Source organism: Marmota monax, unplaced genomic scaffold (genome assembly GCF_021218885.2).
Source record: "Marmota monax isolate L192 unplaced genomic scaffold, Marmota_monax_Labrador192_F-V1.1 WCK01_AAM20220418_F8-fsc00119, whole genome shotgun sequence".
NCBI classification, from domain to species: domain Eukaryota; kingdom Metazoa; phylum Chordata; class Mammalia; order Rodentia; family Sciuridae; genus Marmota; species Marmota monax.
The window spans coordinates 5,629,825-5,646,842 of record NW_026694771.1 but is presented as its reverse complement, the minus strand read 5'-3'; the positions used below and the strand labels follow the sequence as shown (position 1 = coordinate 5,646,842).

At 40.9% G+C, this 17,018-nt stretch overlaps 1 protein-coding gene across 1 annotated transcript in view; it reads left to right on the top strand.

The window, feature by feature from the left end:
- Window positions 1-17,018, top strand: part of Tmprss7 (transmembrane serine protease 7) — a 35,525-nt gene that overhangs the window by 5,648 nt on the left and 12,859 nt on the right. Inside the window, exons 6-9 of the mRNA XM_046425258.2 lie at window positions 970-1,100; window positions 9,160-9,272; window positions 12,105-12,211; window positions 15,450-15,586. Coding sequence (XP_046281214.2) covers window positions 970-1,100; window positions 9,160-9,272; window positions 12,105-12,211; window positions 15,450-15,586 — 488 coding nt within the window. The remainder of the gene's footprint in view (window positions 1-969; window positions 1,101-9,159; window positions 9,273-12,104; window positions 12,212-15,449; window positions 15,587-17,018) is intronic.

The window sequence follows — 17,018 nt, the reverse complement described above, 5'->3', positions numbered from 1 at the left end:
TCAAGTATGACAATAAATATTCTATGATTACATAGCTAAATAAATTTTTTTCTTATTCCAGATCTTCATTGTAGAAAAATGAGATCAGAGAAAATAATATCAAGTACTCCATGATCTCATTACCCAGATCAAATTTCTGTTACATTTTAGCATAAATCCTTTAGTTAATATATGTTTATAATTATATATCCATGTACTTACCCGTATCCTAATATTTTTCACTTAATAGTAGATACCTGCTTAAGGGTACTTAATATTTGAAAGACTAATAATGACAAGCTTTATTAACAAATTATTATTCATTACTCACTGGGTACATGATTATCATTATTTTAAAAAATATATGTCACAGTGCTTTATGTATGTATTAGTATTTATATTTGGTAATGAATGTTTGCACTAGAAGTTCAAACTCTATGCAAGAATAAGTTTGCCACTGGTTCTCATTCCTCAATCATTGTTAGTTTCTTTTCACCTTCCAAATATTTTTGGTTGTTATCTCTTCCACTCCTCAGCACAGTGCTATGGGGAATATACTATTATTATTGCTACTACTATTTCATGGAAGGAAAAATGGTACACACATGGGTCTAGTTGCTTGATTTCCTGGCATCTTTCATCCAGCTAGTTGATGGAGCTGTTTTGAATCCATTTTCCCTGGGGCAGAGCCCATGACCATAGCCATTATATATATGGCCTCTATACTAAGTTGTTCTCAAGGACAGCTCAGGGAGGGCCATCTAGGAGAGTTCTTTGGTAGTAGTTTGTAGACAAACATTTCTGTATCTTTTTCAGCTTGGTTCCATCTGTAGTGTCCTGTGGCCACTGGTTAATGAAGACCCGCCTGGTGGACTAATTCACAAAAACCTTGTGAATGACTCTGGAAATGTGTGCAGTTACTGTTGGGTGGAGTCCCACACTTCCAATAGCCTGCTATTCATGTGTTTTTGTTTTGTTATCTGGTTTCAGAATTTGTGAACCCACAAAAACACTGATGTCATTTGTTTCTACAAACAATCTCATGTTGGTGACCCTGAAGTCTCCTTATATACGGAGGCTATCAGGAATCCGGGCATATTTTGAGGTCATTCCAGAACAAAGTAAGTGTTTTCTAATTAAAAAAAAAAAAGTTGCTTTTGGGAACATTTGTTATGATGCTGTCTTATCCTTCCTGAGGCTGTTATAATGCTGGTTGAATTAGTCAGGAACCCTGAACTGGGGCCCAGTCAGAAGAGGACAGAGTGATCTGTCAGCTTAGCATTAAGGTGTTAATTAGGCAACTCAAAAAAAGGACACAAGAAAACTGAAAGATATCATAGAGGTAACACACTCAGGAAGCAATCACCTCCTCTATGGCTGAAATAGCAAAGGAAAGATGTTGAAAGTATTACCATTAAGAGCTTGGAAAAAGCCCGAGTGTGGAATGAAACTCTGGTTTTCTTAGGAGGGATAGCTGCTGCAGCTGCTGGTGCTGCTGCTACCTCCAATTCCAGAAGTATGTTCTTAAAGAAAGTAATAGCAGCCTACAGATCTGTAGTCAAAATGTAGGATTTGGCAACCAACATGGAATTTGGAATTTGACAACAAGTATTTTAACTAAATCTGTGGGGTGCTATTTCTTTAAAAAAAAAAAAAGTTCAAAAAATATACCATACAATATATATGGTTTTGGGGGAAGGAAGATGGCGGCGAGGGGAGTGAATTGCCCCCGTGTGCTGCTTCACTGTGTGGGAGTATGACAAGTCAGGACGGCTAAAGGATATCTTGTTAGGAATTTCCAGCAATAGTGGGGTGCTCCGGAACCTGGAGGAAGGATTTCCATCGCACGAGGATCGGCTACGGGGACTCAAACGCGAGAGGTTTGTCGCACGGAGGGTAACACTGCTTATTCAGCAAACCGCCCCTCCGCTAGAGTCTGCAGCGCACGCTGGGAAACGAGGAGATAGCGACGCAGGGATACAGCGCTGCAGTTTCTGCCAGCCGTGCAAGCACCGTACTCAGGGCTGAATTCTGGGTTCGAGACGGGGGAAGGAAGCGGTCCATCTCGGTTCTCCACACCGGTCAGACCACAGAGGAGGCCAGCAGCCACCATGTTGGAAAGCTGACGTCACCATCCCTGTTTTCGACTGACCGCAGCTCATTCAGCCATAGAACAGGTAATTTCAGGCTGCAATTCGCCTGCGGCTTGCAGACAGATTGCTAGGGTTCAGTGCCTGGGTGCTTCTTAGAACCTGATCTTATTGGAGCGAACACCGAGCGTGGGGCGGCCGAGTTGCGGCTCCCGGAACCGTCCCGGAACCGCCCTGGCCCAGGGCTGCGGAGCCTGCGGAGGCTGCTTCTTGGACCCTGCTCCTATCAGAGCATACACCAAGCACTAAGCAGCCGAATTCCGGCTCCAGGAACTGAGCCCGCGGGGACTGCTTCTTGGAGCCTACACTTATAGGAGCTTACACTGAGCACGGAGCGGCCGAGTTCCGGCTCCTGGAACTTCCCTGGCCCGGGGCTAGGAACCCGAGGAAACTGCTTCTCGGTCCGGGTCCTGCTGAGGGCCGGTCCGGACTCACCCGTTGCTTTGGTTGCCCGGCAAGGGGAACGAAATGCTGCCATTCGCATAGGATACCAACATGGCAGAGATCTGATGTCATCAGAAAGCGGCGGAGGAGAGAACTTCATCAATACCAGCGGTGACAGAAACAGTTGGTCTCCTGGTAGGGGGGGTGAGGCACAGACACCCGAGTCTCCTCAATTTGTCGTCGAGCCAGAGGGGAGGAGCCGGGCCGCCCCCAGCGCCCGGAGCAGGCCCAGCGGCTCGCCAGCGTGGTGACCGCGTGACCCCAATTGGAGAGGTGGCGGAGGGGAGCCGCCACCCGCACCCGCAAGGTGGGCAGACCCGCGACCCAGTGGTACATGGGCGTGGTAGGAGGGGCAGGGCAGAGCCGCCGTTCGCGCTTGCAAGGTAAACAGACCTGTGAGAGCCTGGCGGGTCAGGCCCAGTGGCCTGCCAGTGTGGTACACACGTCACCCCAACTGGAGTAGGGGCAGAGCAGATCCTTCTCCCACGCCCGGATCAGGCCCTGCCGGTGTGGTGGTCACGTGACGCCAATTGGAGTGGGGGCGGAGCGGAACCGCCACCCATGCCCGCAGGGTGAGCAGACCTGTGACCAACCTGCAGATCAGGCCCAGGGATCCGCAGGCGTGGTAGGAGGGGCAGGGCAGATCCGCCGCCCGCGCCTCCAAGGTAGGCAGACCTGCAACAGACCGGCGGATCAGGCCCAGGAGCCTGCCGGCGTGGTACACACACCACCCTAATTGGAGTAGGGGCAGAGCAGAGTCGCCACCCGTGCCAGGAACAGGCCCAGCGTCCTGCAGGCGGGGTAGTCACGACACCCCAATTGGAGTAGAGGCAGAGCAGAGCCTCCACCCGTGCCCGAAAGGTGGGCAGATCTGCGACCAACCAGCGGGACAGGCCCAGTGGCCTGCTGGTACGACAGACACGTCACCCCATTTGGAGTAGGGGCAGAGTAGAGCCGCCGCCCGCGCCTGCAGGGTAGGCAAACCTGCAACCGACTGGCGGATCAGGCCCGGTGGCCTGCCGGCGTGGTACATTCGTCACCCCAATTGGAGTAGGGGCAGAACAGAGCCGCCACCAGCGCCCAGAACAGGCCCAGTGACCTGCCGGTGTGGTAGCCACGACACCCCAATTGGAATAAGGAGAGAGCAGAGCCGCCGCCCGCGCCTGCAGGAAAGATACGCAAGCAGTATGAAAAGACAAGGAAAGAAAGGACCACAAGCAATGCAGGTCAACGCAACTTTAGAAGAGGTAACAGCTGCAGCAGATGGAATGTCAGATAAAGAATTCAGGATATACATGCTTCAGATGATCTGGAGTATCAAGGAAGACATTAAACAGCAAAATCAGACAATGAAAGATCACTTCGACAATGAATTACGCAAACAAATCCAGGAAGCAAAGGATCAACTATACAGGGAGATAGAGGTTATAAAAAACAAACAAACAGAAATCCTAGAAATGCAGGAAGCAATAAACCAACTTAAAAACTCAATGGAGAATACTACCAGCAGAGTAGAACACTTAGAAGATAGAACATCAGACAATGAAGACAAAGTATTTCAACTGGAAAAGAACATAGACAGCTCAGCAAGACTGTTAAGAAACCATGAGCAGAACATCCAAGAAATATGGGATAACATTAAGAGACCAAACTTAAGAGTCATTGGGATACAGGAAGGGACAGAGCTCCAAACCAAAGGAATGAGCAGTCTATTCAATGAAATAATACGAGAAAACTTCCCAGACTTGAAGAATGAGACAGAATCCCAAATCCTAGAAGCCTACAGGATGCCGAATGTGCAAAATCATAAGAGATCCACACCTAGACACATTATAATGAAGATGCCCAACATACAGAATAAGGAGAGAATTTTAAAAGCTACAAGAGAAAGGAAGCAGATTACATTTAGGGGTAAGCCAATCAGGATAACAGCTGATCTTTCAACACAGACTCTGAAAGCTAGAAGATCCTGGAATAACATATTTCAAACACTGAAAGAAAATGGGTTCCAACCAAGAATTGTGTATCCAGCGAAATTAAGCTTCAGGATGGAAGATGAAATTAAAACCTTCCACGATAAACAAAAGTTTAAAGAATTCACAGCCAGAAAACCATCTCTTCAAAACATCCTCGCCAAAGCATTACAGGAAGAGGAAATGGAAAATAACAATGAAAACCAACAGTGGGAGGTAGGACAGTAAAGGGGGGGAAAATAATCAAAGAGGAAAACAAACCATGTTTAGTAACATAAATAAACAAATATGGCTGGAAGAACAACACATATCTCAATAATAACCCTAAATGTTAATGGCTTAAACTCACCAATTAAGAGACACAGGCTAGCAGAATGGATCACAAAACAAGACCCAACAATATGCTGCCTACAGGAGACGCATTTGATAGGAAAAGACATACATAGGCTGAAGGTGAAATGTTGGGAAAAATCATATCACTCATATGGACTTCGGAAACAAGCAGGCGTGTCCATACTCATATCAAATAAAATAGATTTCAAGCCAAAGTTAATCAAAAGGGATAAAGAGGGACACTACATACTGCTTAAGGGAACCATACACCAACAAGACATAACAATCATAAATATTTATGCCCCAAACAATGGTGCAGCTATGTTCGTCAAACAAACTCTTCTCAAGTTCAAGAGTCTAATAGACCACCATACCATAATCATGGGAGACTTCAACACACCTCTCTCGCCACTGGACAGATCTTCCAAACAAAAGTTGAATAAGGAAACTATAGAACTCAATAACACTATTAATAACCTAGACCTAATTGACATATATAGAGTATACCACCCAACATCAAGCAGTTACACTTTTTTCTCAGCAGCACATGGATCCTTCTCAAAAATAGATCATATATTATGTCACAGGGCAACTCTTAGACAATATAAAGGAATAGAGATAATACCATGCATTTTATCTGATCATAATGGAATGAAACTGAAAATCAACGATAAAAGAAGGAAGGAAAAAGCATACATCACTTGGAGAATGAACAATAGGTTACTGAATGATCAATGGGTTATAGAAGATATCAAGGAGGAAATTAAAAAATTCTTAGAGGTAAATGAAAACACAGACACAACATATCGGAATCTATGGGACACATTGAAAGCAGTTCTAAGAGGAAAATTCATTGCTTGGAGTTCATTCCTTAAAAAAAGAAAAAACCAACAAATAAATGATCTCATACTTCATCTCAAAATCCTTGAAAAAGAAGAGCAAAGCAACAGCAAAAGAAGTAGAAGGCAAGAAATAATTAAAATCAGAGCTGAAATTAATGAAATTGAAACAAAAGAAACAATTGAAAAAATTGACAAAACTAAAAGTTGGTTCTTTGAAAAAATAAACAAAATCGACTGACCCTTAGCGATGCTAGCGAAGAGAAGAAGAGAGAGAACTCAAATTACTAGCATACGGGATGAAAAAGGCAATATCACAACAGACACTTCAGAAATACAGAAGATAATCAAAAACTATGTTGAATCCTTATACTCCAATAAATTAGAAGATAGTGAAGGCATCGATAAATTTCTTAAGTCATATGATCTGCCCAGATTGAGTCAGGAGGATATAGAAAACCTAAACAGACCAATATCAATTGAGGAAATAGAAGAAACCATCAAAAGACTACCAACTAAGAAAAGCCCAGGACCGGATGGGTATACAGCAGAATTTTACAAAACCTTTAATGAAGAACTAATACCAATACTTTTCAAGCTACTTCAGGAAATAGAAAAGGAGGGAGAACTTCCAAATTCATTCTATGAGGCCAACATCACCCTGATACCTAAACCAGACAAAGACACTTCAAAGAAAGAAAACTACAGACCAATATCTCTAATGAACCTAGATGCAAAAATCCTCAATAAAATTCTGGCGAATCGGATACAAAAACATATCAAAAAAAATTGTGCACCATGATCAAGTAGGATTCATCCATGGGATGCAAGGCTGGTTCAATATACGGAAATCAATAAATGTTATTCACCACATCAATAGACTTAAAAATAAGAACCATATGATCATCTCGATAGATGCAGAAAAAGCATTCGACAAAGTACAGCATCCCTTTATGTTCAAAACTCTAGAAAAACTAGGGATAACAGGAACATACCTCAATATTGTAAAAGCAATCTATGCCAAGCCTCAGGCTAGCATCATTCTGAATGGAGAAAAACTGAAGGCATTCCCTCTAAAATCTGGAACAAGAGAGGGATGCCCTCTCTCTCCACTTCTGTTCAACATAGTTCTCGAAACACTGGCCAGAGCAATTAGACAGACGAAAGAAATTAAAGGCATAAAAATAGGAAAAGAAGAACTTAAATTATCACTATTTGCAGATGATATGATTCTATACCTAGCAGACCCAAAAGGCTCTACAAAGAAACTATTAGAGCTAATAAATGAATTCAGCAAAGTGGCAGGATATAAAATCAACACGCATAAATCAAAGGCATTCCTGTATATCAGCGACAAATCCTCTGAAATGGAAATGAGGACAACCACTCCATTCAAAATATCTTCAAAAAAAATAAAATACTTGGGAATCAACCTAACAAAAGAGGTGAAAGACTTATACAATGAAAACTACAGAACCCTAAAGAGAGAAATAGAAGAAGATCTTAGAAGATGGAAAAATATACCCTGTTCATGGATAGGCAGAACTAACATCATCAAAATGGCGATATTACCAAAAGTTCTCTATAGGTTTAATGCAATGCCAATCAAAATCCCAACGGCATTTCTTGTAGAAATAGAGAAAGCAATCATGAAATTCATATGGAAATATAAAAGACCCAGAATAGCAAAAACAATGCTAAGCAGGAAGTGGGAATCAAGCGGTATAGCGATACCAGACTTCAAACTATACTACAGAGCAATAGTAACAAAAACAGCATGGTACTGGTACCAAAACAGGCGGGTGGACCAATGGTACAGAATAGAGGACACAGAAACCAATCCACAAAACTACAACTATCTTATATTTGATAAAGGGGCTAAAAGCATGCAATGGAGGAAGGATAGCATCTTCAACAAATGGTGCTGGGAAAACTGGAAATCCATATGCAACAAAATGAAACTGAATCCCTTTCTCTCGCCATGCACAAAAGTGAATTCAAAATGGATCAAGGAGCTTGATATCAAATCAGAGACGTGCCGTCTGATAGAAGAAAAAGTTGGCTACGATCTACAGTCGGTGGGGTCGGGCTCCAAATTCCTCAATAGGACACCCATAGCACAAAAGTTAATAACTAGAATCAACAAATGGGACTTACTCAAACTAAAAAGTTTTTTCTCAGCAAAAGAATAAGAGAGGTAAATAGGGAGCCTACACCCTGGGAACAAATCTTTACTCCTCACACTTCAGATAGAGCCCTAATATCCAGAGTATACAAAGAACTCAAAAAATTAGACAATAAGAGAACAAACAACCCAATCAACAAATGGGCCAAGGACCTGAACAGACACTTCTCAGAGGAGGACATACAGTCAATCAACAAGTACATGAAACAATGCTCAACATCTCTAGCTGTCAGAGAAATGCAAATCAAAACCACCCTAAGATACCATCTCACTCCAGTAAGATTGGCAGCCATTATGAAGTCAAACAACAACAAGTGCTGGCGAGGATGTGGGGAAAAGGGTACACTTGTACATTGCTGGTGGGACTGCAGATTGGTGCAGCCAATTTGGAAAGCAGTATGGAGATTCCTTGGAAAGCTGGGAATGGAGCCACCATTTGACCCAGCTATTCCCCTTCTTGGTCTATTCCCTAAAGACCTAAAAAGAGCATGCTACAGGGACACTGCTACATCGATGTTCATAGCAGCACAGTTCACAATAGCAAGACTGTGGAACCAACCTAGATGCCCTTCAATAGACGAATGGATAAAAAAAATGTGGCATTTATACACAATGGAGTATTACTCTGCATTAAAAAATGACAAAATCATAGAATTTACAGGGAAATGGATGGCATTAGAGCAGATTATGCTAAGTGAAGCTAGCCAATCCCTAAAAAACAAATGCCAAATGTCTTCTTTGATATAAGGAGAGTAACTAAGATCAGAGTAGGGACAAAGAGCAGGAGAAGAAGATTAACATTTAACAGGGATGAGAGGTGGGAGGGAAAGGGAGAGAGAAGGGAAATTGCATGGTAATGGAAGGAGACCCTCAGGGTTATACAGTAGAGGGGGTAGAGAGAGAGGAGGGGAGGGGAGGGGAGAGGTGGGGAGGGGGGAGGGGGGAGGATGGGAAAGGCAGCGGAGCACAACAGACACTAGTATGGCAATATGTAAATCAATGGATGTGTAACTGATGTGATTCTGCAATCTGTGTATGGGGTGAAGATGGGAGTTCATAACCCACTTGAATCAAAGTGTGGAATATGATATGTCAAGAAATTTGTAATGTTTTGAACAACCCACAATAAAAAATTAAAAAAATATATACCATAGTTTTAATCAAAGAATTGTGCATTTGTAATTAGATAAATTAATGTAGTATGTTTTCCCATTGCCTCACAGCTGCAAATCACTGTGTGTGGACATCTTTTTCAGAGTGTGAAAACACAGTGTTGGTCAGAGAAACCACTGGCTTTGAAGGGAAAATTTCAAGTCCATACTACCCGAGCTACTATCCTCCAAAATGCAAGTGTACCTGGAAATTTCAGGTATCCTAGTTTGCCTGTATATTAGAAAAATATCCCTATCCTATTTTTAGTAGAATTTCATTTCCTTTATTTTCTTTTTAAATTACAGAATAATATCACTTAATTTTATAAAATTTAACTGCACTGAAATATATTATCTAGAAAACTAAATTTTCCTGTAATTTCAGCCCACTTTTTATACAAAGTACATACTATTAACAAATGTGGGCTATTTTTCCAATTTATTTTGTTTTCATTTTCATTAAAAATGTCCAGACCTGCTTGTAGGATCAAACAATTATTTTATTACAACAGAGATTGTGGAGCAATTATTAATTACTTCATCAGAATAGTAATTAATAAAAATAAAAAATTAGATTAGGCAATATATAGTTCACTTGTGTAAGCAAAACAAACAGCAAATTTATATGAAGTATATATAACTCCCCTCTTGTGCTAGGTGGGGCATTTCTTCCCCCCACCCCCACAATATTTTTTAAATCTTAAAAAAAAAAACTATTTTTCTTTTTTATTTTTGTAGTATCATGGAGACAGGGCAAAGTTTTGTTACCTTTGCTCAGTCAGTGTATATAAAATCATTATTATATAGCACAGCAATTAGATGTAAGTGGTAAATATATGTGGTTTGCATTTGTCAATATATTATTGAATGACTTCTCTGGGTCAAGTTCTCAGGCTACTTTAAACTTTGAGGACCTATGAAACTGGATAAAAAATTTTTAAAAAGTTCTGCTCTTATGGAAACTACCTTTCAGTTAGGGAAGATAGGTAAACAACAAACTAGTCATATACACGGTGAGCAGCCATGTCTGGGTTCAGATCTGTGGATTCAACCAACGGCAGAGAGAATCCACATCTTTATTGACCATGGACAGACTTTATCTTTGTCATTATTCTCTACTATTATAGAATAGTATAATAGTTATTTATATAGTGTTTACATAGTATTAGATATTATAAGTAATCTGGAGATGATTTAAAGTACATTGGAGGATTTGGCTAGGTTATATGCAGATACTATACCTGTTACTTAAAATGCTTATTACCTGTCAATTTGCATTTTTATGTGTGTGAATAAACAAACAAATGATAAGGCTGGAAAAAAATTTGAGTTGTGTTCTCATGAGCCCTGGGCTTTTGGTGAACATGAGACAGTCCTATTCCTTGTGTGTCCCCCACATTGGTTTCCTAGAGCTTGAGAGACTGTGAATAGAGTGACCCTCAAAGAATGCTGGGCTAGTTTGGATCTCTGGTCTGCTTTTTCTCACCTTGGGAAAATTACTTATCTTTGATTAGTTATGTCGGTTTATTTATTTTTTCTTTTTCTTTAAAATGGAAATCAACCTTCTTTGCCTAACAGAGTCGTTGTGGTGTTCAATTGAGATCAACAAAGTGCCTGATTCACTCCCTCTCAAATGTGGGAGGTGAAGGGCGGCTTCCTGCATTTAAATGTACTTCAGAAACAAAGAGACACACATGCACATGCACAGACATGCATACACACACATGAAAGAGCAACACAAAATAATGGCATGACTAAAAACTCTGTCATGGTAATAAATGTCAATGGGTAAAGAAAAAGACAGTAGGATTGAATTGCAAAGTACTACCTAAAAACTTAACTTCGTCATTTTCAAAAGATAAAAAAAATGACTCAAAAAAGCTGATCAGAAAGGATGGGCAAGATTGTACCAGGTATGCATAAGTAAAAAGAAAACAGTTTTCATTCTCAGTACCTGGCAACACTGAAACCAGGGCCACAACATTTCCTGGTTTGCAAGTAAGGAGAAGGGCAACTTATAAGATAAAAAGGTGATCCACAAAATCTAATTATGATGATTATTTATGCAGTGAATGATATAGCATTAATACACACAAGCCAAGAAGAATAGGAAAGACAAAGAGAAGTGGGCAAGGCTTAAGTAAGAGATTTTAATTCACTTTCCTTGCATGATTCAGACATAGTGTACAACAGTAAACAGGGCCAGGAAGGCTATTAAGTCATACCAGTGAGTTTGGAAATAAAAATAAGCAGAGGGACCACGGAACATTCATAATTTGATCACAATCAAATCCTTAAGAAATTTAAAAAAATTTAAAAAACAGTATAAACCAAAATCTTTCTTCTAATTAAGATGGAATTAGAAAACTTGAAAATGAGTAAGCCAAAATTCAACTCTCTAGAAATATAAAAATCCTCTCTTCCATAATTCCTGGGTCAAAGTGAAAGTGAAAACTAAAACGTTGGCATATCAGACATAAGGTGGATGTACACCACACAGTACAATAAAAAGGCCAGTTGTGTCGTGGCACAGTATGTGCATGTTTGCTCACAAGCAGGCTGCTGGCTCCCTTGACCTTTTCAGAAAATACCCAGATGATTCAGTGACAGTCTTTAGGAATACCCAGGTAATATGAAGAGGAAGCTGATTCATCTCTCTTTTATCTACAGGATCTGAATGAAACTTTAAATAAGCCACATCATTGTTTTCATCAACAGAGGACATTCTTTAAACTCAGTAACTGGTGAATGTCTGCAAAATTAAGCTCATCCAACTGGAGCAGGCTGAAACCCAGAGACACTGCCTATGGTGTCCCACCTCATGGGCCCAGAAGCTGAGTCTTGAGCACCTGGTGGCTATCCTCTTTGTTCTCCACCTGCACTTCTTCCCATCCTGGTTGTTCAGGGGAGCTGGTGTACCACACCAGGGGCCACAGGGCACAGGAATAGAACACCCCTGAAACAATAAGTACCGAGCCAGCAAGGAAATGTTAGCCTGAGATTTCGTCCTTTGCCTAAAGCATTTTTTGACTTGATGTTGTTTTTCACAGACCCCTCTGTCAACTCTCGGCATAGCCCTGAGATTCCATAACTATTCAATCACCAAGAAGAGTATGAAAGGCTGCGAGCATGGATGGTGGGAAATCAACGAGCACATGTAAGTGATTTTCGTATGTGAGGAATCTGATGAATCCTTGGTGGCCTCTGTCCTAGAGAGGGTTTGTCTGTCTTTAAAGAGTTTCCACTTTACTGTTGACAGAGGGCAACTGAGAGACAGAGAAATCAAGAAACTTGCACAAGGACTCTCACTCCTGAGTGACTGAATCAGGATTCAGGGCAAAGTTGATCTAAAGATATGGCTTCTGCCTCACCTCCACTCTGTGGATTTTCCATGTGTATAGTGCTTTACAAAAGTATTTGGCAGATAAAATATTCAAATTCTAGAGCTACTGGGGAAAATAATAAATAGGGGTTCTGGTGGTACAAAAGTTAGCCAATTCCTTTTGTTCGTAGAGGCCTGATTGACCTGGCATGGTCTGAAGGCTAGCAAATGGGTTGAGGCTAACCAGAAAAAAATCTCAGAGAAATGTAGGTGGTTTGGCTTCCTGAACCAACCTAGTAGACGCCACTGTCACTGTCCCCTTCCCTTGGGCTGGTGATTGAACCCAGGGCCTGTGCAAGCTAAGCATATGCTCTCCCTGAGGTACATGCCTGGCTCCTTACTCTCACTCTGATTTATTCCTTGCTTGTTAGTGTTGTTTATTTGCTTCTGAAACTATAATAGGTATTTAATAGCCATTTAATTGAATTAGCATTCAAAATACAGGACACCCTGCTTTGGCAGTAGAAAGGCTTCTCATTTCACTTTTCAGAGAAGCATCCTGTGAGGTTGAAGGCTTTGCCTGCTATTTTTTTGCTCATTATTATTTCATAAATGAAACCTTCCCTAAGTGCCTTTCCTTAATAACCTTCTTTCATTTCCTTTAGACAAACTGTGAAATAGTCATCTATCCTGTCTTCAGAGGAGTAGGCCTTAGTAGATTAAAAATTGTTCTTGTATCCATTCTTAAAATGTAGCCAGTATTCTTTTTGGGAGTGTAACTGAATCAAGGGTTTGTTCTGTAGAAGACAGGAGACCTGGCTTCAAATTCCAGCCCTGTCATTTAGTAGCTATATTAAGTAGGGCAAATTACCATCTTTGATTTTCAGTTTGTAAATAAGATGATAATTCTCAATAAGGGTTTGTGTTTGAGCAAGCATTCAAGGACATACTGCATACAACAGACCAAAAATATGATTTATGTTAATATAAATAACGAGATTTCTTTGGAAATTATATTAATGAATAAGCACTATAGAATGTGCCCCAAGGCTTCACAGGTACTGCTTTTTGGTGCTTAATAAATATAGAAATCTTTACACATATTTTGTATGATAAACCTGTGACTAAACTGTGCTTTGAATAAGAAATATTATTATTTTTTTTTCTCCCAAGTCACAGCAGAAACAGTCCAGGATGTGTGACTGCAGGTAGGAGCAGGGTCTTCTCCCAAGCAATACCAGGAAAGCACTCTGCCCCAATGCTTCTCCTGAAAGGCCAGTTCTTCCTGTAGTCTGTAGGCTGGCTGAAATCCTATCAGATTCATTTCATGTTAGTTGTACCCTCAGGATTTAAAATGCCAGCCCTTTCCTTATCCTTTCTTCTCACTGGAAAGGGAAGGCTCTAATTGAACTAATGAGACCCCTTGCTGAGAAGTTAGCCTAAGGGAATTGGGGCTGTAAAGAGAAAGGTGGAAAGAGCTATAAGGAATGGGGAAAGACTAAGGATTTCCTCAAATAGTTCAGAGAACCTAACCTCAAAGAAATAGTGGTCACCCTACAAGTTGGATGCCATTAGAGAGGAAAAGCAGAGCAAAGCCCAAGGAGAAGGCCACTGGATGTTCTAGAAAGTGTCAGAGTATAACCTCAGGCCAACTGTGTTCAAATCCTGGTTCTACTTACTTGTTTTTGAACTTCAACAAATTATTTCACTTATGTCTGTTCCTGACTTGTTATATGTCTGGATACATAAATTGACTCTTGTTGGGTTTCTCCAATCTCTCACTTTTTGAGCTCTAAGTCTCTAAACCTTCATCATGATCCATTGCATAGGATCTCCCTTTAAGCTCTAGCCCAAATATGGAGGCCAACATCCTTCATCTTAATTCCCTTTTAAGATGCCTGAGTAGGACTCATCTTTGGAAGAAAACCCTAGATGTTAGTGGAGAACACACACAAAACACATCATGTCTTTAGACATTTAGAGTGTGCCAATCTCAAGATGATCAATTAGAGTAGATTCTGGTCCCCAAAGCTTGGCTTGGCTTTCAGGAACCTCTCAGACCTGGCTCCTACTTGACCAGGTGGCCACTACACCTGCTATCTCTTCCTTATGTAACAGGAACTGGCTTATCAGTCCATCAGTTCCTGAACTTCAGCCAACTGCAAGAGGCTCTTCCTGAATGACATGAGAATGCTTTCCTCCCTAAAATCACAGATTATCTGTGCTTTAGAATGCCAGTGTCTGATTCAAAGGGCTTTCGAGGTTCCCGAGTGATTTGAGGGCCTAGAGTGATTGGCATTCACAAGTTCCAGGGGACAGTGCCACCTCCAAATCTTGAGGCTGCTCCCTGTCTCCCATGGAGACCCTTAGAGGTTTCACACTGGAAAAAGCCTTGCCCAAACAGGGCAGTGGACTTCTCACAGGCCTTCTGTATAATAATGCTCCTACTCCATTGCTCACAGAGCTCATGCAGCAAGAATTACTAACCAGAGGGATGTTTTCCCAAAAGAATTTTGGGAACCCTGGTGGCATTAAGTAATGAGAGGTAAGAAAAAAATCAAGTGAGAGAAATATTGTGTAGAGACATTACTTCTTGGAAATTCTACCAAGGACAAACCCAGAGGTGCATATCATATTTTGATTTAGATGGAAATAACATAGTCGTTTGCTTCAAGTGTTGATGAAGTTCATTGCATATTTTCAGCCTGAACTCAGAGATTCTACTCTGCTCTGTCCAGAGGTCTGTGGGCAAGACCTTCTTGTTTCATGCTTTATTTTTGTTTTTCACTGAAAGGAGATGGGCCTAGAAGAATTAAATCCATAGTTTGTTTGTGAGTGTTGGTGAGGAAAGGAACAGATTGGTAGTACTCTTACTGCTCTATTTAGCAGAAGATAAAATTGGGGAGAAGTTACTAGATTGTGGCCACATAGCATAGGATGGATTCGATGCTACCATTAGTGCATTTCTGCTTACAAAATCCAAATGACCACAGTACAGATGAATTTACTGTCAACAGGAAGGCAGTTGATGAAACCTCAAGCTGTGTGTCCTCTCCAACTCCTGCCTCCTCAGGTACTGTGGCACCTACATGGATCACCACACGATTTTCCGAGTGCCCAGCCCTCTGGTTCACATTCAGTTCCAGTGCAGTTCAAGGCTTTCGGACAAGCCACTGTTGGTAGAATACGGCAGTTACAACATCAGTCAACGTAAGCCTGGTTATCAACAAGATCCTTAGAAAACCTCAATAAGTCATCACATGGTGAGCTGTGGGCATGGTGGCACGTGCCTGTGATTCCAGCAACTTACGAGGCTAAGGCAGGAGGATTATAAGTTCAAGTCCAGCTTCAGTAATCAGAGAGGTCCTAAGGAGCTCAGTGAGACCCTGTCTCAAAAAAAAAGGGCTGGATGTGGCTCAGTGGGTAAGTACCCCTGGGTTCAATCCCCAGTACCCAAATAAAAAAAGGGGGAAAAAGTTATTGTATGGTCACTATTCCCCCTGACTCACCCGCTCCACCACATGCCATTGAGACATAGGTGGACCTATAATACACTCTCCCACTTATTATAAGCTTTATAACTTATAACCTCAAATATTTCAGGAATGAGTATAGCTTCTTTTTGTTATTTCCTTTTATATATGTATTTTAAAAAACAAATTATATGTATATATACATATATATACACACATAAATTATATTTTACTGCCTTTATTTTAAGTTGTAGAGAAATCATTTAATATTTTTGACATTACTGATTCATAGCTGAAATATAACTTCTTACATTATTCCTGAAATATAGGACAAGTCCTTTTTTGGCTTGTTATTTTTCTGATTTTTGTGTTCATATCAACATATAGAGGATCTGAGACCAGCAGTTTTGATTCAGTTTGGTCTATGGTGCACAAGGGTAGCTGTTTGATTGAAAGGATTCAAATAACAGCACTCAGAAGGTAGAACTGCTGGAACAGTGATCAGGAAGTGGCTAATAGAAAAGAAAACATTCGAGAGAAGTATTGGAGCTGGAGTGTAGATAAGGACATGTTCAAGAAATTCTAGACCCATTTAAAATGGGGAAGTATAAAAGTTATTCTTTGAGGAACTTATGAAGATATGACATAAGCGAAAGGAACTTAGACCTTGTTGTTCTCTGACAATCCCCAATATCCTGCTTTTGCATTTGGAATATTATGCTCAGAATACTACAATCTCCAGCAGGGTCTCAAGAAGAGCCAGTCATTTCATTTCTAACTGTCTTTTCAAACCATGACTATTCCCCCTGACTCACCCGCTCCACCACATGCCATTGAGACATAGGTGGACCTATAATACACTCTCCCACTGTTCTTTTACACAAGGGAGGAAGGATTTATTATTTCAGCAATATTCATATATTAGCTTAGGATGTGATTTAAGCCAACAGAGGGAGTGGATCTTTGATGAGCAGCCTGATTGAAAAGGAAAGAATAGTGGATAGTGAAGTAGGAGGCAGGAGTCTTGGCTTTGAGGCCTGGCACTAATCTCTCTAGGTCAACTTGAGTAGATCAGTGGTTACTCTTGTATTTTGGAACAGAGATCACCTGAAAATGCAATTAAAGAGGCAGAATAATGCTTTTGATCACAGACAATTTGGAGAAAGCAG